Genomic DNA, 24,226 nt, shown 5'->3' on the forward strand with positions numbered 1-24,226 from the left:
GGATTGACAAAAACTGAAAAGTTCGAAACAAAATCTTTTAGTGCTTTCTTTTTATACTTGCTTCAATAACATCCCGAGACAAGTCAAGCCACTAGGTATTAATGTTGTGTTCAAAACGCTAGAACTATTAGAAACTTTGTTGGATAAGAAATTCACCTGGAAATGGAACAGGATGTATTTATAAGATTCCGTGTAAAAATTGTAATAAAACCTACGTAGGACAAAATGGAAAGACATTAGCAGTTCGATTAAAACAACACAAATATAATGTAAGAATTAACTGGTAATATGTCAAATGGATTATTTGTACACATGAATAATAGTAATCATGGTATTAAACTGGACAGACTCAAAGGAAATTATGTTTTTGCAAAGATTTAGTGAAAAGAAATTTAATAGAATCCTGTATAGTTAAACAAGACTGTGATAAGTTATTGAATATCAGCCTAGGCTTGTATAAAGTTGATGAGATTTTAACGAAGGGTATTCTAAAACAAGTAGGGCTATTAAAGTATTAAGGACTGTCCGGTAGATGTTAGCGTTGTTTGTTTTTTAGCATCATTTGTCTGGTACGAAGTGTTCTTGTGACTCTGTATCTGTTTTCTTGGCACTTGTATACGTGAATCCTGATGAGGTGTAGAAATACATGAAAGCGCCCGGTTCAAGTAATTTCTTTTGCACACACCACACACACACACACACACACACACACACACACACACACACACACACACATATATATCTATATATATATATATATATATATATATATATATATATAATACTTACATAAGATGTGCGTCATGGAAAGTGAATTATTGAATTATTCAACTTTTATTATGGCGCTGTCACACTAGCGAAATTTCCGTTGACTTTTGAATTTGACTCGACTTTTTCATGTCCCATTCGATGCAAGATGGAGTTCTTGGTACAGTGGACAAGATTGCCAAAACAGTTTTTGGTTGAAGATGTGGGGGAGAAACTATCATAAGCATTGGATAGTTTTCATGAAAAAGGGTCTTAAATGGAAAAAATTACCAAGAGATCGCCATGCGACTCAAGGAAAACTTTCCTGAACTTGCTGATCTTTATACAGATAAACATGCTATAGCCTATCGTGAATATTAGATTGTTATATGGCCTAGGTCTGCTCCCACTTTTTTTTTTTTTTTTTTTTTTTTTTGCATTAGCAAATAATATAAACGCAAATCTTTAAAAAAAAAATTGCAGTTTCTTTAGCTTAATTTATAATACAGTCTGACTGGGTTGTGTAAACAAGGTTACGAATAGCCTATCTAGACTAGCCCTAGCTTATTTTTTAAAATAAAACTTTTCAAGTCTTTCTAACCAGGACCGAACCCAAAGATTTTTTTTAAATTCTATGCAGCATATTAAACACATGCAAGCACGACCCACTAGTTGCTTTGTGTTATAAAGCATTAATTGTTTTATCATTCCCGGGAAGTCACAGCTCAGATGGTTTGTTTACGTTTTGACGACGACATCCACGGCATGGAGAAGGTCATGTGTCATGTGTGACAACCAGAGTACGGAATGACGTCGAATGCTTTGGAAAGTCGACGACAAACTCAGAAAAAGTCGACGAAAATTTCGCAAGTGTGACAGCGCCTTTATTCTCACTCATGCACCATGTATGTAGGACACATTATTTCCTACTATAAGAGCACTGGTAAAAATTTTAGATTACCAACTCAAGTGAACAATCTGACTTTGTTTGCCAATTGCAATCATAGAAATAAATTGTGATGTACAGTGATCTTCACTTAAAAAGAAATATTATCACGTATCCCATTTGTTTTCGCGAAATTAAAACTATTCCCAATATTTCCAGACCTACTTTTGATTATGTTCCACCGGGTTAAATGAAAACTATTTTAAGATTTTCCCAGACCTTTTTTTTTTTTTTCCTTTTTCTTTATTACGTTCCCCACACGCGAAATTAAACCAGATCTAAATATTTCAAGACCTGTTTTTAATACGTTCATCACACGAAAAATTAAAACTACTCTCCATGTTTCCTAGTCTGTTTTTTTTTTAAATTAAACGTTCCCACTCACGAAATGAAAACAATATAAAATTTCCAGACAGTGTTTTTTTAATACGTTCATCACACGCCGAAAATGACAACTATATATATTTCCAGATGTGTTTTTTAGCATCATTTGTCTTGCCACGACGTCTTCTCGTGACTCTGTATTTGTTTCCTTGTCACTTACACCTGAACCCTGATGAGGTGTATGTATCCTGAACCCTGATGAGGTGTAGAAATACATGAAAGCGCTCGGTTCAAGTCATTTCTTTTGCATATATATATATATATATATATATATATATATATTATATATATATATATATATATATTATATATATATATATATATATATATGTATATATAACCCTCTGTGAATCCTCATATAATGAGACCTCTGTGAAAAAAATTAATGTATATATTATATATATATATATATAATATATATATATATATATATATATATATATTATATATATATATATATATATATATATAAGATGTGCGTCATGGAAAGTGAATTGTGAATTATTCATCTTTTATTATTCTCACTCATGCACCATGTAAGTATGACACATTATTTCCTACTATAATGACCGCTGGTAAAATTAGTAGGATTACCAACTTCAAGTGAACAATCTGACTTTGTTTGCCAATTGCATCATAGAAATAATTCGTGATGTACAGTGATCTTCACTTAAAAAGAAATATTATCACGTACCCCATGCGCGAAATTAAAACTATTACCAATATTTCCAGACCTATTTTTGATTATGTTCCACCGGACCTTTTTTTTTCCCCTTTTTCTTTATTACGTTCCCCACACGCGAAATTAAACCAGATCTAAATATTTCCAGACCCGTTTTTAATACGTTCATCACACGCAGAATTAAAACTATTCTCCATGTTTCGCGAAATTAAAACAATATAAAATATTTTCAGACCTGTTTTTTTTAATAGTTTCATCACACGCGAAATAACAAATATTTATATATTTCCAGATATGTTTTTATTATTACATTTCCCACACGCGAAATTAAAAATATTTATATATTTACGGATCTGTTCTTTATTACGCTTCCCACTCGTGAAATTAAAACAATTCTGAATATTTCCAGACCTGCTTTTTTTTTACGTTCCCAGGCGCGCAATTAAAACAATTCTAAATATCTCTAGACCTATTTTGTTTGCGTTCATCACGCGCGAAATTAAAATAATTCTAACTATTTCCCGACCTATACGTTCCCCACGCGCGAAATTAAAATAATTCTAACTATTTCCCGACCTATACGTTTCTCCGCGCGCGAAATTAAAACAATTCTGAACATTCCAGACCTGTTGTCGTTATGATGGAGAGCGGCTGCATTAGTGTGAGAGCCCTGAGTGCGAGAGGAATGAAAATCTCCTCAAGTATCCCTGGTAGCGAATTGCATGTCAGGAAACATTTTCTTCTGCCTCTTGCAATGACATTCTCTTGATTCGCTCAAACAGCCTTGATGAGTCCTAGTGCCTTTGGCTCCCAAAATCAGTTGAATTCCGTCGTGGAGGTCAGGCTGCGCAGGAACCTTGAAGCAGGTATGGATGATGTCTGTTGACGTTATATCTATATATATATATATATATATATATATATATATATATATATATATATATATATATATGTGTGTGTGTGTGTGTGTGTGTGTGTGTGTGGTGTGTGTGGTGTGTGGTGGTGCATGTTTAATGTAAGTGAACAAAGACGGTAAAAAGCGCCCCCTGACGCCCATGACGATCACTTTCAAATGATTACAACCTCTCTCTCTCTCTCTCTCTCTCTCTCTCTCTCTCTTCTCTCTCTCTCTCTGTCTGAAGTTGAGGTATATAACACGATTACAAAAACACCTTAGTATGCAATAAGTTTTGTGTGTGTATCAGAAGGTTTGTCATTGTGAGACAGGGAAAACAATGTAATCTTAGTATCTTTTATTTGACACCTTAAAGGGTTTGTCGAAGAGTGGATTAATAATAATACTAATAATAGTTTACCTAGTAAAGTCCAAATGTGACTGCATGCATGTTCATAAAATCCGGAAGGTCTTCTCTCTAGACCGTGGTACAAACATATAATTTTGTGGCCGTCAGAGAGAAACAGTTGCGCTAGATATTCGTTATCCTTCCTTTGTCCGACATTTGAGTTTATCATTTTATTATCGCATTTGTCATGTATTTAAATGTCATCCTCCTCAACTCTAAGAAGATGAATAATAACGTCCACTTCGATGTTATGCCCTCTGTTTCAATTAAAAAGTAGTATCGTTTGAATGAATCAAATAGGCCCACGTATATGAAACCAGACAAAGGAACTTTTTTAGGACATTATAGTTACGCTTTGTTCAGGCTTAAACCGTTTAAACCGGTACTGTATATGGAAGCTGAAGATTACCATTCTCTTTTGTTCAATTTGCAAAGACTGATCGATATTTCAAACAGTTGAATAGTCAAATGCAGACTGTCTCCTCAGCTGTCAGTTGACCACCGCTAGCTGATAGCCGAAATGTTATGTGCTTATTTTTAGACTTATCAACTGCGCGTCTGTAACTGTTTGTTTACCATACAAGTACGTTATGATGTATGACTGCCTTACAAATTGCCGAAAGTTTTACAATGCAGATATATAGTCTTACTTCTTAATCACACGGACATATACGTAAACTCGTATACTCCTGCATTTGTATGTATGTAGCTATAGTCCATATTATACGTGCGTGCGTGTGATATTGTATCGAATTGCCTTCGATCCTGTAACTTTAGTTCGTTATCAACGTGGACATTTTTGTCAAATTCTCTCGTTGTGGGTAGTTTTGCGATTGAAAATCATTCATAATTTCGTGTGATTGTGTACATAGTCATAGTTTAGGAATGTCGAAGGCAGCACATTTAATGTTTATTGAAAATATGTTCGAGAGAGTTTATTATCTATGATCGCGTGCAAAGTCGAGGAAGAGATTACATGAAGCTGAAAACTACGAACCAGTAGGAGTAGGATAAGCTAGTCGTGTGTGATGGTTTGGTCACGAGGGACGGATGAAAGGAAATCGACTATTATAGAGGGCTTGTTTATTTAATCTTCTGAGAGCAATGACGAAGTGCAAAGGGTTGTCCTCAGTCCACACACATATTTCAGTGGATAGTCATTCTTTAATATTCCACTCAGGTTTCAGCAGAGTCGCTATATTTTACTTTGAAAATATTTGAAATTATTAACTTTTTGGACGGAGAGACTCTTCCTGGCCCGGGTGCGCTAGAACTTAACCCGAGGTAAATTGAAGAGAAAGAATGAAAGGAAGAAAAACAAATGGAGACGACCCATTCAGTTGGTTTAATTGCCGGTCCGAAGGCAATTCTTTTGATCTTCTCGGGGGAGCGGATTGCAGTGACATGCGTGGGGCCCTTACAACTTCCAATACTTTTGGCCCGGTTGAATTTTCAATGTTGCAGTATTGTAGCTTCGAAACAATCGAGATTAGCATGGTCAAGTCGGAATTAAGGAGAATGAGTCTAAGATAATTTTAAAATGAAGAATAATAACATGAATCCACACTGAGCCACCCTGAGCGTCAAATTACGACGATAATAAAGTAAACAAGCATTACGGCGGTTGGGGTGAATAGGTCAGCTTAGTAATCTGATTATGATAAGTCTTTTAAGGAGGTTTTAAGAAGCAGCAGAGGGAAGCTGTTGCATCACTCCAAAAGGGTTTCGTTCTTCGCTAGCAGACACGATGTAATGTGTAATGATGAGAAACTGTTTTCTTTGGAGTAGCTAAATTCTATCACTTATAGTCTGAACACCCATTAAAATGTATATATAGACAAATGTGTGTATTCGTAATGTGGAATCTTATGGGGAACACATTACCGAACTAATACAAAGGAAAGCAAAGAAAGGTGTTGGTTAGGTCATCTTCAAATAGGAATGAATGCCACCTCTGCAGCCGTAGGGAGTTATTGCGATACAAAAGGTCTCTTTCAAACCGCACCATTCATGCGACTATAACCCTTCGGGTATCTAACGCGTAACGTAAGTCGTGAGTTTCTGTAGGCTATGTCAGTGCGTGAGCGTGTCCGGTGTACAATATCAGCTTATGTACAAACTTACAGAGTAAATTATGTGCACATGCGTATGTAATATCAATAAGATCGACAAATTAATTCAGCCATCGTGTCCGGGTCGTTTCATGTAGCCTTGCGGAAGCATATTTACTTTCGCAATACGATACTCTTTTCTCGATTTCACATGCAAGAGCAATGGACCAGACGAGAGCAACAGCGAAGAAAACCAAGGTTTCATGGGAAATGACGTCACAGCCCCTTTGCTCGACATTTCCGCCACTCACGGTTTCATAACTTCATAAGCCCTTCTTCTACAGGCTATGACGGCCCTGCCACTTAACCGTACTTACCGTTTCGGGGACTGTGGTCAAGATCCGCATTCGATTTGTTTATTGTGCCGGTTCAAACAACAGTATCTCGATAAATATTACAAGCTAATGTCAGGATTATTATTCAACGAGTGAATTATTCAAATTTAATGTCTTTTAAGTAAATTAAGCTATACACACCTATAGTACTACATGCACAATGAATAAATCTAACTACCCTACCTCTTGCAATTTTTACTGAATTGTTTCTTGTGTGTGTGTGTGTGTGTGGTTAAAAGTCCACAATACGCACGTGATATGATCCGAAGCCATGGTAAATGATAAGAAACGACTGAATACTGATATACTTACGTACGCTTAACACATCATTGGGCACGCACATGAAATGTGTTAATACACGAAAGAACTTAATAATGCTGTCATGTCCTTTTTAAACGTTTCCTGTCTCTGCAGCTCGTGTGCGTGTATGTGTGTGTGTGTATGTGTGTGTGTTCCTGGCTCAGCGGTGAGTACTAGAATTACATTAGCAGCAAGTGTACGCAGCAAGTGCACAGTGTTTAAATAGCTTGCTGCCCGCTAGTCGACTCAGCATATGTATATATATATATATATATATATATATATATATATATATATATATATATATATATATATATATTGCATATACATACACAGTTCACTGAAACGAAATGAAAATATAAAAGGTTTCTGGTGACTATCGCCAATTATAGACGAGCGATCAGTTCCCCACAGTGTTTACGGAACTCGGTGCTCTCTAACGATAATAGTATTCAACTATGAATCAGGGCGCCAGGGAACTCTGTAAGTCGTGTGACCCACCCGTGTGGTTTAATTGAATTTGTCTTCCTTCGAAAATCTCATTAGCTCCGAACTTAGGCTGAAGCACGAAAATTCTTAAGCGTGTTGGGACCAATATTTCTTTCTTAACTTTAGAGTAGAGTTTTGCTTGTCTTGTATTTTATGAAATGAGTCGAAATCCGGGTTTTTTAACTCTCTCTCTCTCTCTCTCTCTCTCTCTCTCTCTCTCTCTCTCTCTCTCTCTCTCTCTCTCTCCTCGGAATTGAATTTTGATTTTCATTGACCCATAGATAAATCATGTATGAATTTTCTTGTCGGGGAAAAGGTCTATGAACACGGAATATCTTATTTATCGCTCCGAATTGGCTATCCGTATATAACTGGAGAAATGAGAAACTAGACAATAGTTTCAACTAGCAAATTTGAGAGCGTGTTGGCAAAGTCAGCCAAATAAACAAATGGTTAATTGCAGCACACATGCGGCGATGTGTTGATTTTTACCCTCATATCTAGAACGAATTTTGTATTTGGTAAAGTATGATTGGAGTGCTATTTTATTTACCTTTTAATGTTTTAAAGATACGGCACTTGACTCAGCTACGCGGAAATTATGTCCGCGTAAATTTGAAGTGAAATTTGCAATGATCGCCGGTGATTCCCTCTTTCATTTGATGATAAGCAAATGCTATGCTGTGGAAACTTCTGTAGCCGTCACTTTTGCCCTTTAATAACAAGGTCTTTCAACATATCCTCGTTTCAATGACAAGTATAGCCTTTTTTACCCTGACCGTCTATGCTTGTTGCCCCTATGGAGTGCTATAGGTTATGGCCTCTTTGATATCAGATGTTTACACATTTACGTATCCTACTTATACGTAAGAAACTCACCTCCTATTTGAAATTCGACCTGACCATGGAAGCCTAAGATGCTGCAACGACTGAATGTACCAACAACTTCGTTAACCATTTTTTTTTAGGCGGTGTTTCCAAATTTCAACATTAGCGGACTTAAGTGTAGACTTACGTATTGTATTAGATAGGATACTCTTCTTTGGGGGTATGTTATAACGTGCACCTCATCGATGACCATCTTCGCAAGTTCATAGCACAAGGCTCTCATGAACGTGCACAGACAGGCAAACGTACACACACTACTACACACGCACGCACCCAAATGTACACACGTTTACACACAACACACGATTATATATATATATATATATATATATATATATATATATATATATATATATATATTATATGCATATACATACATACATATATATATATATATATATATCTAGATATATATATATATATACCCACACACACACACACACACACACACACAGTTTGCGTGTGTATGTATGAAGGCAAATATTAAGGGATATACTTATGCGAGGCAAGAGAATGTATCTTGAAAGATATGTCCGACTTACATTATTATAGAGAATTATGACCGCACATGAACTAGATTTTAACATTATCCGGACGAATCCTACACAGAAAAGCCAATGCTGAGAGAGAGAGAGAGAGAGAGAGAGAGAGAGAGAGAGAGAGAGCCCTAAAATTTAGAGTCAGATGTTTCATATATTGCTTTAATTTTTACTAAACTTAATGATACAAATGGGAAAATCAACATATTTGCTCTTTTGAACTGGATTATGGCAAAGTAGCCAATCACAAAGTACGAAAGCCTTTTATATTTGAACTTTTCTCTTTTTGCTATATTAAGAGTGTCTGTGAATAATTGCGTTTTTTCTTTCCTCTTCGAATTCAGCTAAATTGTCTATATGTTATAAGATCCCAAAATAGGCAGCATTTGTAAGAAGTGGAAAATAAGTGATAAATCTGTAATGGAGGTTTTTGTCTGTTCATTTGTCTCTAGTTTAGATTGTTGGTACCGGAAAGAGTGAAGGGATATTTCCATTGTGCTAATGGTATAAGTTCTTTGTTTTTGTTTTGTTATTTGTACTTGTCTGACAAGTATGAAAAGTTTCCTCTGAATGTTACAAATTATAAATTGTTTAATCTGAACATAACGTAATCATCAGACAGTGTGCATTTTGCGGTATTCGGAAATTTAAGGCCACTTTTTTCCGTTCCTCTTAATGTTAATATATAATTTCTTCTTTCCAGTAAAAGAGGAGGTAATAGATTATATTTTGTTTCCTTTTTCATTATTCAACGTATGACAATGGGTGTGTTGAAGTTAATATAAAAACGCTGTCAGGTAAGTTAATTGAAATTATAATCAGGTAAATATAAAAAACACATAGGGGAGCCATAATACTGTTTGTGAATGAAGTTAATTTGTTCGATACTTTTTATGTGTATAATCGTAAATGCCTCAAATGCAAAATGTCTGGATAGCAAAAGAAACATCAATGTCACCCATTGGTGCTCCCATAGATGTAGAGAGGTCTCTATATCTATGGGTGCTTCATGTAGAATTCGTTAATATTGATCTGAATCTTGAGATTTCATCTTACATAGGTTTTAATATCTTCCTAAAGTAGCATGATTGAGATCACTACTGAATTCTGTTGTGACGATGTGTTTCAAAGTGGAGACGCATGCAAATGGTAAATATTTATTTTAATACATCAACCACTCCCACGATTGTCATGTTTAGTACTGTACCAGGCCCATGATATTTTCTGTTAAAACATGAACAAAGACGGTAGCTTTGAGGATGAGTTTCCTGTTAAGCATATTAAGGAGACTGGAAGAGCGCCGCATCAAAATCCCAATATCGAGTTATGGTATCAAAGTAAAATAATATTATCATGCAAATTCATAAAGGTCACTTAGGAAAATGGCTACCGATAAGAACCATAAATAATGAACACTCTCAAGTACCGCTCATGTCTACGAAACTTTCTCGAGCTTCTTCTTCTTCATACCTTCAGTAGAACAACTGGATATCTATGTGTCAAGTAGGCTGTACCACCACAGCTGAAAAATATACTGTAACCTCCGTATCACAGACTACCCAGGAAAGTTTCAGGTATTTTCACGTACGTTGAGCATTTGTTGACATTATTTTTTTCGTTTTTAAGATAGCAGGGATCCATGCAGTGCTTAAAATAGGCAATGCTGATGACTGAAGACCGATGACATTTTTAGGTATCCTAGTCTAGTATCCCGAGTTACGATGATTACTACCTACTTTAGGTGGCTTTCAAGGAAATCGTAACACAGTTGGGCTATCCGTTGGTAAAGCAATATTAGAGTAATTAATTTAGAGTGATTGATTTCACAGTTTACATTCGTATTTCGTTGTAATTTCGTGTCCGGACCAAGAGGAGAACGCTAATACTATAGTCTTGGCCTTAGGTAGCAAAAAGTTAGCCTTTTGCGGAACTGTAGGCTATTGTGGCCAGACTGCCCTTAGCCTACTTCAGGGTACGGTAAATTTTTAGTTTCAGCCAAATTTGGAAAAATGCAATAAAAATATATTTGTTGCATCAGAAATAGTGTGGTTTCAATGAATTTAACGTTTATTTTGACTGCAAACCAACCGATTTAGAGATTTACTATGTATACCCTAGTTCATCCCACCAATTATGGGGGACACCCTTTGGGAACCGGGGTTTTGGGTGGGGGAAGGGGGGGAGGGTGTTGGGGCATTGAATGATATTTGCAATAAATGAATAATTAATGTTCCAGCACCCCTCCCCCATACCCCTAACTAGGCCTACCGGGGGAGGGGGGTAGGGCCCCCAGCGACCCCCCCTTAAAGCCACAGTAATTTTCAGGGCACCACAGAACCTAACAAACCCACCTAACCTAACCTAGGGGCCTGTACCCTACCTAGGCCTAGCGGGGGCTCCGCCCCCTGCGGACCCCCCCTTAAGGCCACAGTGATTTTCGGGGCACTACCGAAACCTAATACAACCACCAACCTTACCTAGGGCCCTGTACCCCTACCTAGGCCTAGCGGGGGGGGCTCCGCCCCCTGCGACCCCCCTTAAGGCCACTACCTAACATCCATCAAACCAAATCCAAAGTGATGGTACTGCTGTATACATCGTTATACTACCACCATTATAATATACTCTATAAATTAATGCAGCTTACCTTAAACTGTTGGTTGATAAAAAAATGTGCTGGTGCTTTGAGGGAAAACGTGAAGCCGTTGCAAGGTTCCCTGACATGCAACTTAAAGTAGGAAGTGGCCAGGTACCCGACGACCACATTGCACTGCAAACAATCGGTAGGAAATCGAAGGTTTGTCAAAATTAATGCCAGAAGGGCCAGCCACTACCTCTGCCATAGGTACAGGAAGACAAAATGCCGTTTTTTGCTTCATTATTCGAGTATTCAGTCAAACAAGGATACCAGTGGACACTAGACAGGTAACTGTATTACTCCGCTGAAATGCTAGTGAAACTTAGTTTTCGACTCAAGTCATTCGTAATTGGTTATGAAACCCATGACGTCATAACGATGTCACACCTCTCAGCCAATAATGAGTAACTGGAACTGCTTTTGTTTGCGTAAGAAAGTAAGTTAGAGGGCTCATTAAAAGTAAACATTACCGTAGAGGAAACACCTCTCCCGACTTAGGAAAAATTCGAGGTAAAAAAAACTTAATCTTTTTTTTTCTCTGTAAGTATGCATTAGCGACAATAATGTATTGAGAAGAAGTGTTTTGTTATCACGTGCTTTACTCGGGAAAAATATCAATATAATAGATTTCCCATAATGGTTGAAACTGAAATAATACCCAGGGTACTAATTAACATAACTCGAATTAATAGTGCAAAGTCAGGTACACCCCGGTGCTATATTCAAGAGGAGCTAAAGTAAATAGGTACTAGGCTAGCTAGTGTTAGACTTTCATCTCTTAGGAGTTTATGCCTATTTTGAATTGGGTTGTGCGTCAAATTCAAGCAGTAGTATTTGGTAAAATTATGACAGGGAGTAGGATTTAACGAAAGCAATCTTTTTGCTTCATCAGTTTCAATTGCATTTTAATTATACTACTACTATTTCAGTTTAACCTATCGATCATAACCTAACCTTTCCTAGCCCTGAAGTATCATGGCTTTTCAATCTTTAAAAGGCTACAGAGCTTTTGTATCATACATTCTCTCTCTCTCTCTCTCTCTCTCTCTCTCTCTCTCTCTCTCTCTTCCTCTCTCTCTCTCTCTCGCTCTCTGTTTTACTATTTGGGCAAGGAAATAAACATTTGGAAATTTTGAAAATTGCTACCTGATACTACAAACATAGCTAGCTAGATATTATACTACCTAGTTTGGTTTGGGCCTCTGAAATTAAATAGCCAACTAGGATATTGAAAGATTATTTGAGTTTTTGTGGAGGTGATAAACTATAGACCTAGAAAGAGTTTACTAGATATTGAGATGTTGAACCATTTCTTTTTGTAGATGCTTTAGAGGTATCTAGTATGTCTCAAAGTAACCCTGCTTGGTCTGTTAAAGTCTGTCTTACTCTCTTGTAGAGGGTTGTTTTGTAAACTTTTCATTCGCCCAACAGACACTGTGACAGTATCTAAAAATTATGGATAGCTAATAATGGCTTATTAAATATTTTGTGTAGTTTTAATTTTTTTTATTTTTTACAATATTCTGCTTCAATATACATGAAATTGTGTATACTAGTACTGAGTTTTAAATTATATGCAATGGTTTCTTTTTGGGTGACTGCTCAATCAAAATTGTAGTTTTAAGAAGGATAATCCATTGTAGAAACTTCAGCCTTAGCCATATGGAGGACTACCAATCCAGCTAGTAGGAAGTAGTAGTTGCATGCTGATTTTGTTTTGACAACAGATCGTGTCAAATCCTAGGAACTTGCTTAACATGAATGAATACTGATATCTTTCAAGTCTAAAGTTCCCAGAAAGCAAACAGATGCCACCAGTTTTGAAAGCTAGTAAGCAGTGAGGTTTTTGATGAAATTTGTTAGAAATGTTTTGATAGAGTGTTTTGTAAATAAGTGTTCAAGTGGACTTTTGGAAGCTTGTACTCTTATCTAGAAATGTGGCTTATAGATAGTAACAAGATGTGTCAGACAGCAAGAGATCGAAAGTTTATAACCAGTTTGCGTCTTTCCTTTACCTTAAAAATCCCCATTCAGTCTGTGAAGATATTCAGTTTGTAAAAATATTCTAGACAGAATTATTAATCAGAGCAAAGAAAAGAATTTTCAATGATAGTACACACATACTTTACATGACAAAAGAATTCATAGGAGATGCAGGAAAATTTTTCTGTCGCTCTACTCGGCGTGACACTGAGTAAGTCGACACGTTGGCCTGCCGTCATTGCAGAGCCCCATTCACGCGATATGAAAGTGCCTGAACCTACATACCCGACACTCCTTGTTTCACACAAATCCAAAATTTTATCCCATGGCTGGGTCTTTGCTAGGACCTGCAGTAAGTAAGGTACCCTGGAAGGCAGGACATGGGTTTCAATCCTACACGAAAACCTTCCTTTGGTCAAATGAGGGGCGCATGCAAAATTTTGTCAAGATTGTTCTAGTGGTTCAGATTTCTATAGAGCACAAATTTACATACATACAAGTTTACAAGTTTAGTTACATTCACATTTATATATACGTACTACTATAGATCATGTATATCGTAGGTAGAGGGAAACAAATTAATTAAACCATATTTGATGTGAACATTACTAAATTTTAAATGAAATACCTTAGTGATTAGAGTAGTTTTTACGTATGCTGTATTTTAAAGTAATATACATTGATGGTAAAGATTTTTTTTTTATTGTTTTAGAATATCATTTTCTTGGTGGTGACTTAAGTTTTAGAAGAATATGAAAATGATATAGCATCGTAGTATATGGAGTTAAGATATCTCAAGTAATTAGGCTCTAAGAGTGTATTTATTGCCACTTTTGCTTATCAAATCAAAATACTGTACATACAATATTATTCTGGGTAAGCATTAGTGTATTGTATGAAATCATCATGATACAGTTTCAAATACTATGCTTGTTTTTGGTGCTTGTTATGATCTCACTAGTTAGACCAAAATAATGCACCTTGGTGACTTTGGAATTCACAGCTGTTATTATTTATCAACAGACACATGTATACACTCCTGAAGGAAGATGCCTGCGCTGGTGGTGTTTCAACAACGATGGAGGATTGGGAGTGATGATTTTGTTATCCCAGGAATCATAGAAGTATTGGTCCGTGCAGGATGGTGAGTATTAAGAGAAATTTGTTTTAAAGGTTACAGTTAAATGTTAGAATTCAATATTTGTAGGAAGTAAGGCATTTTCATTAAGGTAGGCAACTTAGTAGTATAGAGAAGACTTAGCTGAACTTTTCTACAATATACATAGGTATACGTATGCTGTTGTAGTTATTATCAGTTAGACTACCTGTTATTCTGTGGAGTACTAGTTACCATTATGTGAAGCAAAGGCCTCTGTGAAACTCTACTACTCATATCTTTCTTGTGCTTTCGTATCCACAAATCCCATCTCATGGTTAGTTCTCATCCAAGTAGGTTTGGATCTCAGAACAATTTTGGTACATAGAGAAATCCAGATGATACTTTCATATACTGTGCTAATCTTTATATACCGTAAACTTTATATGATTCATGCAGTTATAAAAGACTTTTATCTCCTAAATAAGATTTGATAATTCTCACCTTTGACAAGCATAATAAGCTTGCAATATCTTTTAGTCAGTTACAGGCCATTTTAAGAGCTTTTTATATATTTGGAAGCATCATGGCTTATTTTCTATATTAGTACTAATACATGGTTCCATTTGATAGATTTGTCTGTTACTACAGTACGTACTTTTCTGTGCCATTTAGAGTAATTGCGAGGACAGTGGTACCTCGATATACGAAAAGCTCAACTTACGAAAAACTCGACATATGAAAGCAAATACGAAGATTTTTTTTGCTCTACATACGAAAATTGTTCAAGATACTAAAGGTTGTTGCTGTAAAGTCCCAAGATTCGCCTGGACCACCGATAACAATTTTAAAACTCGCTCGCTGCCAACTTAGTAGACTCGCCACCATCCTCCCGTTCTCCCAATTGGTTCCTGATGCTATTTTTTTTTTTGTCACGCCATAAGATCCTACTCTCCTATTGGTCAGCATCTCTCCCATGATCCCATCATGCATCTACGTAGCGGCGTGGTTTTTTGGCTACTCGGCGGCATCATCGGTATCGTAAGAATGCGGAATTTCGTTCTATACAATTTCGTTTATTAACGTAAATTCGTTAGTGATTTCGTTGTGGTACTACTTTATCGTGTTGTGTGAGAACTTTATTACATACGTATATGTACTACATAACTTAATTACGTATAGTATATACGTAGTCATGGGTCCCAAGAAAGTTGAAGTAGGAAAGAAAAGGATGCTTTCTTTGGAGACAAAAATGGAGATAATAAAAAAGTATGAAGCTGGCATGCAATTGAGTATGATCACCAAGGAATATGGCCGAAATCCGTCGACAATAGGCACCATCCTTAAGCAGAAGGATGCCATCAAAACAGCTACACCTTCCAAGGGTGTGACTATTTTGTCTAGCAAGAGGAGCCACGTGCACAACGAGATGGAGAGGCTGCTTCTTGTCTGGATAAAAGACAAAGAAATCACTGGCGATACGATAACCGAGGCGGCTTTCGTGTCATGAGCTTTTCGTATCTTGAACCGCATTTTACATGTAAAATGGCTAATCCATTCCAAGCCCTACAAAAACACCCCAGTAAATTTTACAATAAAGCTAAATTGACCAATAAACAATGAAATACTACAACAATTTGGACCATTCAATACCTAACTTAATATGTACTAGTACTAATATGTACGTACCTGTAAATAAAGTGTAGTATTAGTGTAACATGGTATACAAGAAATACTGTACGTACGTATGTAGTAAAATGTGGAACCTTACCTTTCAAGTGAGGCTATCTCCAAAAGTGGCGACAGAGGAGGAGGACAAACGGCAGAAAACTTCTTATAGTACATACACTTAACTTTATAAAAGACATTAAAAAATGTCAGGAAACATAAACTAAACTTTACGAAACACATTAAGAAAACTGAAACACTTAACTTTACAAAAAACTTGAAATTAAATTTTTTTTGGTTTTTTTTATTTTTACATTTTTTTTCTTTTTATACTTTACCTTTTTTTCACCACTTTCAACTTTCTGTTTTTTCGTAGGGTCAATTGGATCTTCCTTTTTGCTTACTCCTGCTAGTACTAAAGGCCTCTTTAAAAAATAACTATCCAAGGAAGATTGCTTCTGCCTGCTTTTCAAAATGCCCCTGAAACGACTCAGGCAAACGTCATCGAACTGCACAAGCATATGACCAGTGTAAGCCTTTTCAGGGTGTCTCTTTTCTACAAATGATTGTACCTTATGAAAAGCATCTACAGCATCCTTAATTTCTGCTGTTGTCATAGGGTCGTCCTCCTCCTCCTCGCCGCTGCTAGAGAACTCTTCTTGAACGTTATGTTGCATGGCCTCCAACTCCTTCAGGTCATCCGTCGTAAGCTCCTCTTGGTGCTCCTCGAGGTCATTGATGTCGTCCTCGTTGACGACTAGCCCCATGGACTTGCCAAGTGCAACGATCTCGTCAAGATCGGGTTGCAAAACAGTTTCAGGATCGTCAACTGTTCCTGAATCTGCAGCACCAGCATCGCCCATGTTGAATCCCTCCAAGTCTCGTGGGGATACGGCATCAGGCCAGAGTTTCCTCCATGAAGAATTCAAGGTTTGCCTTAAAACCTCCTGCCAAGCTTGATCGATGAGTCGGATGCATATCACAACATCAAAATGCTCCTTCCAAAATTGATGCAAGGTGATGTTTGTGGTATCGGTGATGTCGAAACATCTCTTGAAAAGATGTTTCGCATACAGCTTCTTGAAGTTTGATATCACTTGCTGGAGGAGAGGGGTGGTGTTAGGCGGAAGATAAAGAACCTTGATAAACAAATACTCCGCTAGGATATCTTCCTCGAGGCCAGGAGGGTTAGCAAGGGCATTGTCCAACTACAGCAGACATTTCAGAGGGAGGTGCTTCTCTTCCAAGAATTTCTTCACTGTTGGGCCGAAACACAGATTTACCCACTCCGTGAACAAAAGTCTTGTTACCCAGGCTTTCGCATTAGCCCTCCACATCACTGGAAGCTTCTCCTTTAGCACTTTGTGGGCCTTGAAGGCTCAAGGAGTCTCCGAATGATAGACAAGTATGGGGCTTCACCTTGACAATCCCCACTGGCGTTCTCGAACAAAGTGCGAGCATAAGCCTGTCTTTCATAGGCTTATGCCCGGGTAGCTTCTTCTCTTCCTGCGTGATGTACGTCCGACGAGGCATTTTTTTCCAAAAAAGGCCAGTCTCATCACAGTTAAAGACTTGCTGAGAACTGTAGCCTTCCTTGATAGTCATCTCGTCGAACGTCTTAATAAAGGGATTTGACGAAGGAAAAATCTATTTCTGGGCTCAGCCCAAGCTTCTGCCGCTTTTGTGTCCGAGCTGGCCGCCTCCCCATGCCGCACCACCGTTTGGATGCCAGTCCAGTTACGGAATTTTTCGAACCAACCCATGGAGAAGCCTTGAGCTCTGGGGTTGGCGTCGATGTCCCTTCTCCTCCGTCATCTTCGGCCTGGGCAATCAAATCGCCAAAAATAGTGCTGGCCTTTTGGCAGATTGCAGTCTCGGTTATCGTATCGCCAGCAATTTCTTTGTCTTTTATCCAGACAAGAAGCAGCCTCTCCATCTCGTCGTGCACGTGGCTCCTCTTGCTAGACAAAATAGTCACGCCCTTGGAAGGTGTAGCTGTTTAATGGCATCCTTCTGCTTAAGGATGGTGCCTATTGTTGACGGATTTCGGCCATATTCCTTGGCGATCATACTCAATTGCATGCCAGCTTCATACTTTTTTATTATCTCCATTTTTGTCTCCAAAGAAAGCATCCTCTTCTTTCTTACTTCAACTTTCTTGGGACCCATGACTACGTATATACTGTACGTAATTAAGTTATGTAGTACGTATACGTATGAAGTAAAGTTCTCACACAACACGATAAAGTAGTACTACAACGAAATCACTAACGAATTTACGTTAATAAACGAAATCGTATAGAACGAACGAATTCGCGTGCTTACGATACCGATGATGCTGCCGAGTGGCTGAAAAAGCACGCCGCTACGTACGATGCATGATGGGATCATGGGAGAGATGCTGACCAATAGGAGAGCAGGATCTTATGGCAGACTAGCATCAGGAACCAATGGGAGAGTGGGAGGATGGTGGCGAGTCTACTAAGTTGGCAGCGTGTGAGTTTAAAATTGTTATCGGTGGTCCAGGCGAATCTTGGGACTTTACAGCAACAACCTTTTGTATCTTGAACAATTTTCGTATGTAGAGCAAAAAAAATCTTCGTATTTGCTTTCGTATCTCGAGTTTTTCGTAAGTTGAGCCTTTATGTTGAGGTACCACTGTATTTCATAAAGTTAAGTGTTCATGTTTTCTGCCATTTGTCCTCCTCTGTCGCCACTATCGGAGATCGCCTCACTCGAAAGGTAAGGTTAGGTTCCACATTTTAATACATATGTACGTAAAGTATTTCTTGTACCATGTACACTAATAAACGTTATTTACAGGTAAGTACTACAATAAAGGTTGTGTTAGGTATTGAATGGTCCAAATTGTTATATTTCATCGTTTATTGGTCAATTTAGATTTATTATAAAATTTACTTGGGTGTTTTTGTAGGGCTTGGAACGAATTAGGCAATTTACTTGTAAAATGCGGTTTAAGATACGAAAAGCTCAGGTTACGAAGGCCGCCTTGGAACGGATTAATTTCATATCCTTAGGTACCACTGTATATGGAATTTTTTAAAGATATCTATATATACCACACAGTATGTATGTGAAGGTAAACATTCAATATTGGGACTTGTATACCAATCATTTACTGCAATAAAATTTTCTTTTGTATTAACAGGCTTGGATTGGTGCTTGCCCTCTTCATCCACCATGAAAGTGATACCAGCCGATGCTCCCATGGGAGTGATCTTTTACGACTCTTCTTGGTGGGTGCCATGGTACTGCTGGGTGTCACGCTGATTGTTACAATTATATTGGTCATATTCAGCAGCCGGGGTACTATAATGAACACAGAACCAAGAAAACGTGTAGCAGACCTGTTGGTCATCAGGTATAGTATATTTCATGCTTAATGCTGTTCAGTGTAGACCAAGTAGCCTTTGGTAATGAGCAAAAGCATCTTTGATAGGAAGGAAAGGAATTAAGTTTTTTTTAGATAGGTATAAGGATTTGTTATTAAGTCTGTAGCTTCAGTAGTGTGAAGTAATTTTTTTTTATATATTTTGCTAAATTGGATAAATAAATTTTATTCATCATTTGGTTTAACAAAGTGCTATTCAGTATGTGGTAAAAATTTATGGGAATTTAAAAACCAAATTTTGCATCTTATTGCATCAGTGCCAAATTTTTTTGGGGAAAGGGAGGGACATCAAATTAACTACCAAATATCAGTTATGTTTGGTTTTTCTGTGAAGAAAAATTTTTTAAAAGGGAATAGAAACTGAGAGAATGTGGCACAGATCAAAATGAATTATGGCCAGAAAGATCTGTGGCCTTGAAATTTCAAAGATCTGGAAGAAGCAAAGATGAAATATTGTTGTTGGAATGATTGGTATAGGCTGTATATGAAATGTGTAAAAATGAGGAATGCTATACTGGACATGAAGTGTGTAGAACAAAGGAAGGAGAAATTAAGCCTTAATGGACAAGTTGTTCATGCTGTAATGCCCTATACATATTATTGTTCTGTTCTGTGCTTCGTTCTTAATTACCACTCTTTGTTGACCCTCATGTGATAAAATATATATTTTTTTCTAATGTATTGTACATTAAGGTGCTTTAATTCAATTATTTTAATTTTGATTGAGATTCAAAGTTTTTAATTTTTTCTATTGTACATTAAGGTGCTTTAATTCAATTATTTTAATTTTGATTGAAATTCAAAGTTTTTAATTTTTTCTATTGTACATTAAGGTGCTTTAATTCAATTATTTTAATTTTGATTGAGATTAAAAGTTTTTAATTTTTTCTAAAAATTACAGATTTGCAAGGATATGAATATTCAGTTTATTGAGTAGCGTTTATAATTTTCTCTCATGAATATACAGTAACTTGAAAATTATGCAGTAGTATATATGGTTGTAGGTTATTGGGCAAAATTGTTTGAGAAACTCTAGAAAATTGCATTGGTAATCATAATTTAGGGATGAGAAGGGTAACAGTTTGTAGCTAATTTTTCATGAAGAAAGCTTGTTAGTTGGGTCAGTTGTCAATATTTGCTTTGAAGTGTATTATTATTAATATTATTAATAGGGGTTAGTTTTTCCAGACCTCTGAGTCTCAAGTAGACTCTTCTCGGGCTGGTTCTCAGGGATCAATCCTGAGAAGGAGAAAAAAAAAAAAAAAAATAGACTTATTTGAGAAAACCCGTTTTATTTTAAAAATTTATGATTTTATTAATTGAAAAATCCCTGCTTTCAGCAAGAATATTTTTCATTTCCGAACTCCGCAGGTAAATAGATCTTTGCTGGGTCCAATTTGGGCACTCAACAAGCAAATGCTGTACTGTCATGGGTGTTTGACATCTGTTACATTTCACTGGTCAGCATGTGGTGTTGACATCAAGTGACCATGTGAGAATCTTGTGTCCTATACGGAGCCTTGCTAGGATCACCTCTTTTGATCTTTCCTCCTGTGAGGATGTCCTCCACGCATACACTTCAGTTTTTATGTTTTTAAGTTTATTTGTTGTTGGCACCGAGGCCCATTCTTCTTTCCAATCCTGGTAAATCAATGTTTTAACAGATTTTACCCAGTCTGACACTGGCGGCATATGAAATTGTTGGAGGGATAGTGCAGGCTAATTTGGCAGCAGAGTCTGCATATTCATTTCCTTTTATTCCCACGTGTGCTGGGATCCAACATATTTCCATTGGTATTCCTGATTGGAGGAGTTGATGAATTTTTATTTGAATTTCCTGTACTATTTGGTTTCCTGGTTTATACTGTCTTATTGCATCTATAGCGCTACGTGAGTCACTGAAAATAACAGATATCATAGCTAGAGCCTTCTGTATGGCTGTGACTTCAGCAGTAAATACTGATGATATTGAAGGTAGGCTTTTTTTAATTGACATATTTTTCGAATATGCAGATGCTCCTACTCCAACATTATTTTTTGGAGCCGTCTGTATATACCATAAATTTGTCGCCTTTTCTTCTAATGTGCTCCAAAGCATGTTGGCGGTACATTTCCGCACTTGTCATTTGCTTTTTGATTAGGTAAGACAGAGAGGTACATATCTTTACTCGATTTAAAATCCATGGTGGTGGCAATTCCATTGGTGGGTGAAAATTGGATCCATATAGTATGTTCATTATGTATCTAGTTCTTTTTGTGAAAGAGCTAGTACTATTAACTGCTGTTACTTGATTACAGTTTTGGAAGCAGTAAGCTGCAGGAGACGATCCCGCTTGCATTGAAAGACTTCTTTGTATTGTTATTAAATTACGGTGATGTTTTAAGGGCAAAACACCTGCCTCCACCAAAAGTGAGTTTGTTGGGGATGATCGGAATGCTCCTGTGCACAATCGCACGCCTTCATGGTGCACTGCATCGAGAGATTTTAATGCAGATTCTGAGGCGGATGAATATATTGGACAGCAGTAATCCATTATGGATAAGACTGTTGCCTTATATATCATTAATAAAATGTCTCGCTTTGCTCCCCAATTAGTGTGTGATAACTTTTTTAATATGGCAAGGGCTTTGATGCCCTTGGCTTTAATGTATTTGATGTGCTCTTTCCTATTTAAATGTTGATCAAATATTACTCCTAGATACTTGATTTTTGTACAAAATTGTATTTCAGTGCTATAAAGATGCAGTTTAATTGTTTGGTTCCTCATCCATCTTTTGTCTTTGTAGAAGATGATTGCTTTTGTTTTATTAGTTGACAATTTAAATCCAACTGAATTTGTCCAATTACATATATTTGAAATGGCAGTACTGAGAACTCTCTGAGCATGTCTCAAATTACTACTCGTATAGTAAATGACAAAGTCATCAACATATAAACTGTTTTTTACACCACTTGGTAAATTTATAGTAATGTCATTGATTGCTAAAGCAAACAATGTACAGCTCAAGACACTACCTTGAGGGATTCCTTCTTCCAGTTTTATGGTTACTGAGTAGAATTTTATTTCTACTCTTATTGAAAAACGGTTCGTTTGTTAAGAAGTTCTTAATAAATATTGGTAAGTGGCCTCTTAGTCCCTTGGAGTGGAGTTTTTGCATGATGTTAAGTTTCCATGTTGTATCGTATGCTATATCAAAAAATATAGCTACTGTTAATTTCTTTTGTTCAAAGCCTTTTTTGATATGATCTTCTAAATGTGTTAAGGGATCTAGGGTTGATCTGCCAGCTATTGAACCAGATTGTGTTGGTGTTAAAATGGATTCTTTGGTTATTACATACGTTAATCGTGCATTAACCATTTTTTCTAAGATTTTGCATAGGCAACTTGTTACTATATCGGTCTATAATTGGATGGATTACTTGCATCGTTTCCTGGTTTGTTTATTGGAATAATTATGGCATGTTTCCATTTATCAGGAAAGAAACGTTTTAGCCAGATACTATTATAAAATTTTAATAAATATGATTCAGCTATAGGAGCTAATTTTTCTATCATTTCAAATGATATTTTATCATATCCTGGTGCAGAGGGATGACAAGAGTTGATGGCATTATCTAGTTCATCCATGTTAAAAAAATATAGTTATATTCCAGGTCCTCAAGAGTTTCAAAATTGAGTATTATATTTCTTTTTGTTTTCTGATATTTTGAAAATGTGTATCTAGGCTGGAGTAAGCACTGATGTTTTCAAAATGTTTCCCAATTATGTTTGATATTTCATAAGTATCATGGTATATTTTTTCCATTTAAATGTATTGCACTTCTTGGATCTTATATGTTTTCCATTGATTTTCCTTATCTTATGCCAGACATCCCTTGTGGATGGTGTTTGAAGATATGTTTGAGATATATTCCTTCCATGATGCGATTTTTAGCTATTACCGTTTTTCTAAATTTGGCTGTATATTGTTATATAGTGGTTTAATGTGGTTAATTGTTATGTTTGTTATAACTATTTTGTTTAATATGTTTATACTATAGGGCATTTTGTTGAGTGATTTAAGGCGAGTTTTGAGTCTGTTTAGATTGCGACTCAATATATGTTTTATTTTACTTAATGTTGTTAATGTTGGATTCCACCATGGGACAGGGGATTTTGTGGAATGTAATTTGGTTTTTGGAATACTTTTATCTGCAGCATTTATTATGAAGTTTGAGAAGGATTCACATGTAGTATTGTGATCTTCATTATGTGGGAATGGTGGTATGTTTCGTGTGTATAGGAAATATTTATCCCAGTTAGCTTTTTGGATATTATATCTTGTAGGTGGCAATATTTTGACATTACTTAAGTAGTTCAGAATGATTGGGAAATGGTCACTTGTGTATGAATCGTCTAGGCGTTCCATTCAAATTTCTCCGCTATATCATTTGAACATAATGAAATGTCAATTGAAGAAAAGGTTAGGTGTGTATTTGAAAAATATGTTGGAACTTCACTTTCATTGAGACAATACAGGTTGTGTTTCATTATAGTATTCTCTATGTTGATTCCAGATGTGTCAGCGGGGTTATTAATATCCCATAATGGATTATGTGCATTAAAATCTCCTACTATAAGTAGTGGTTCTGTATACTTTTGCTAATAAGTTCAGAAAAATCATCTGAAATTTGCATTGAAATTTGGTTGGTTATATTACAAA

General features: G+C 36.5%; 2 protein-coding genes across 2 annotated transcripts in view; both read left to right on the plus strand.

The window, feature by feature from the left end:
- Window positions 1-24,226, plus strand: part of LOC135216664 (uncharacterized) — a 388,956-nt gene that overhangs the window by 240,269 nt on the left and 124,461 nt on the right. The gene's annotated exons all lie outside the window — the stretch shown is intronic.
- LOC135216226 (diacylglycerol lipase-beta-like) overlaps window positions 10,200-24,226 on the plus strand; it is a 62,017-nt gene continuing 47,990 nt past the window's right edge. Inside the window, 3 exon segments of the mRNA XM_064251358.1 lie at window positions 10,200-10,309; window positions 14,370-14,490; window positions 19,280-19,492. Coding sequence (XP_064107428.1) covers window positions 14,396-14,490; window positions 19,280-19,492 — 308 coding nt within the window. The 5' untranslated portion in view covers window positions 10,200-10,309; window positions 14,370-14,395.

The sequence above is a fragment of the Macrobrachium nipponense genome, chromosome 6, assembly GCF_015104395.2.
Source record: "Macrobrachium nipponense isolate FS-2020 chromosome 6, ASM1510439v2, whole genome shotgun sequence".
Taxonomy (NCBI): domain Eukaryota; kingdom Metazoa; phylum Arthropoda; class Malacostraca; order Decapoda; family Palaemonidae; genus Macrobrachium; species Macrobrachium nipponense.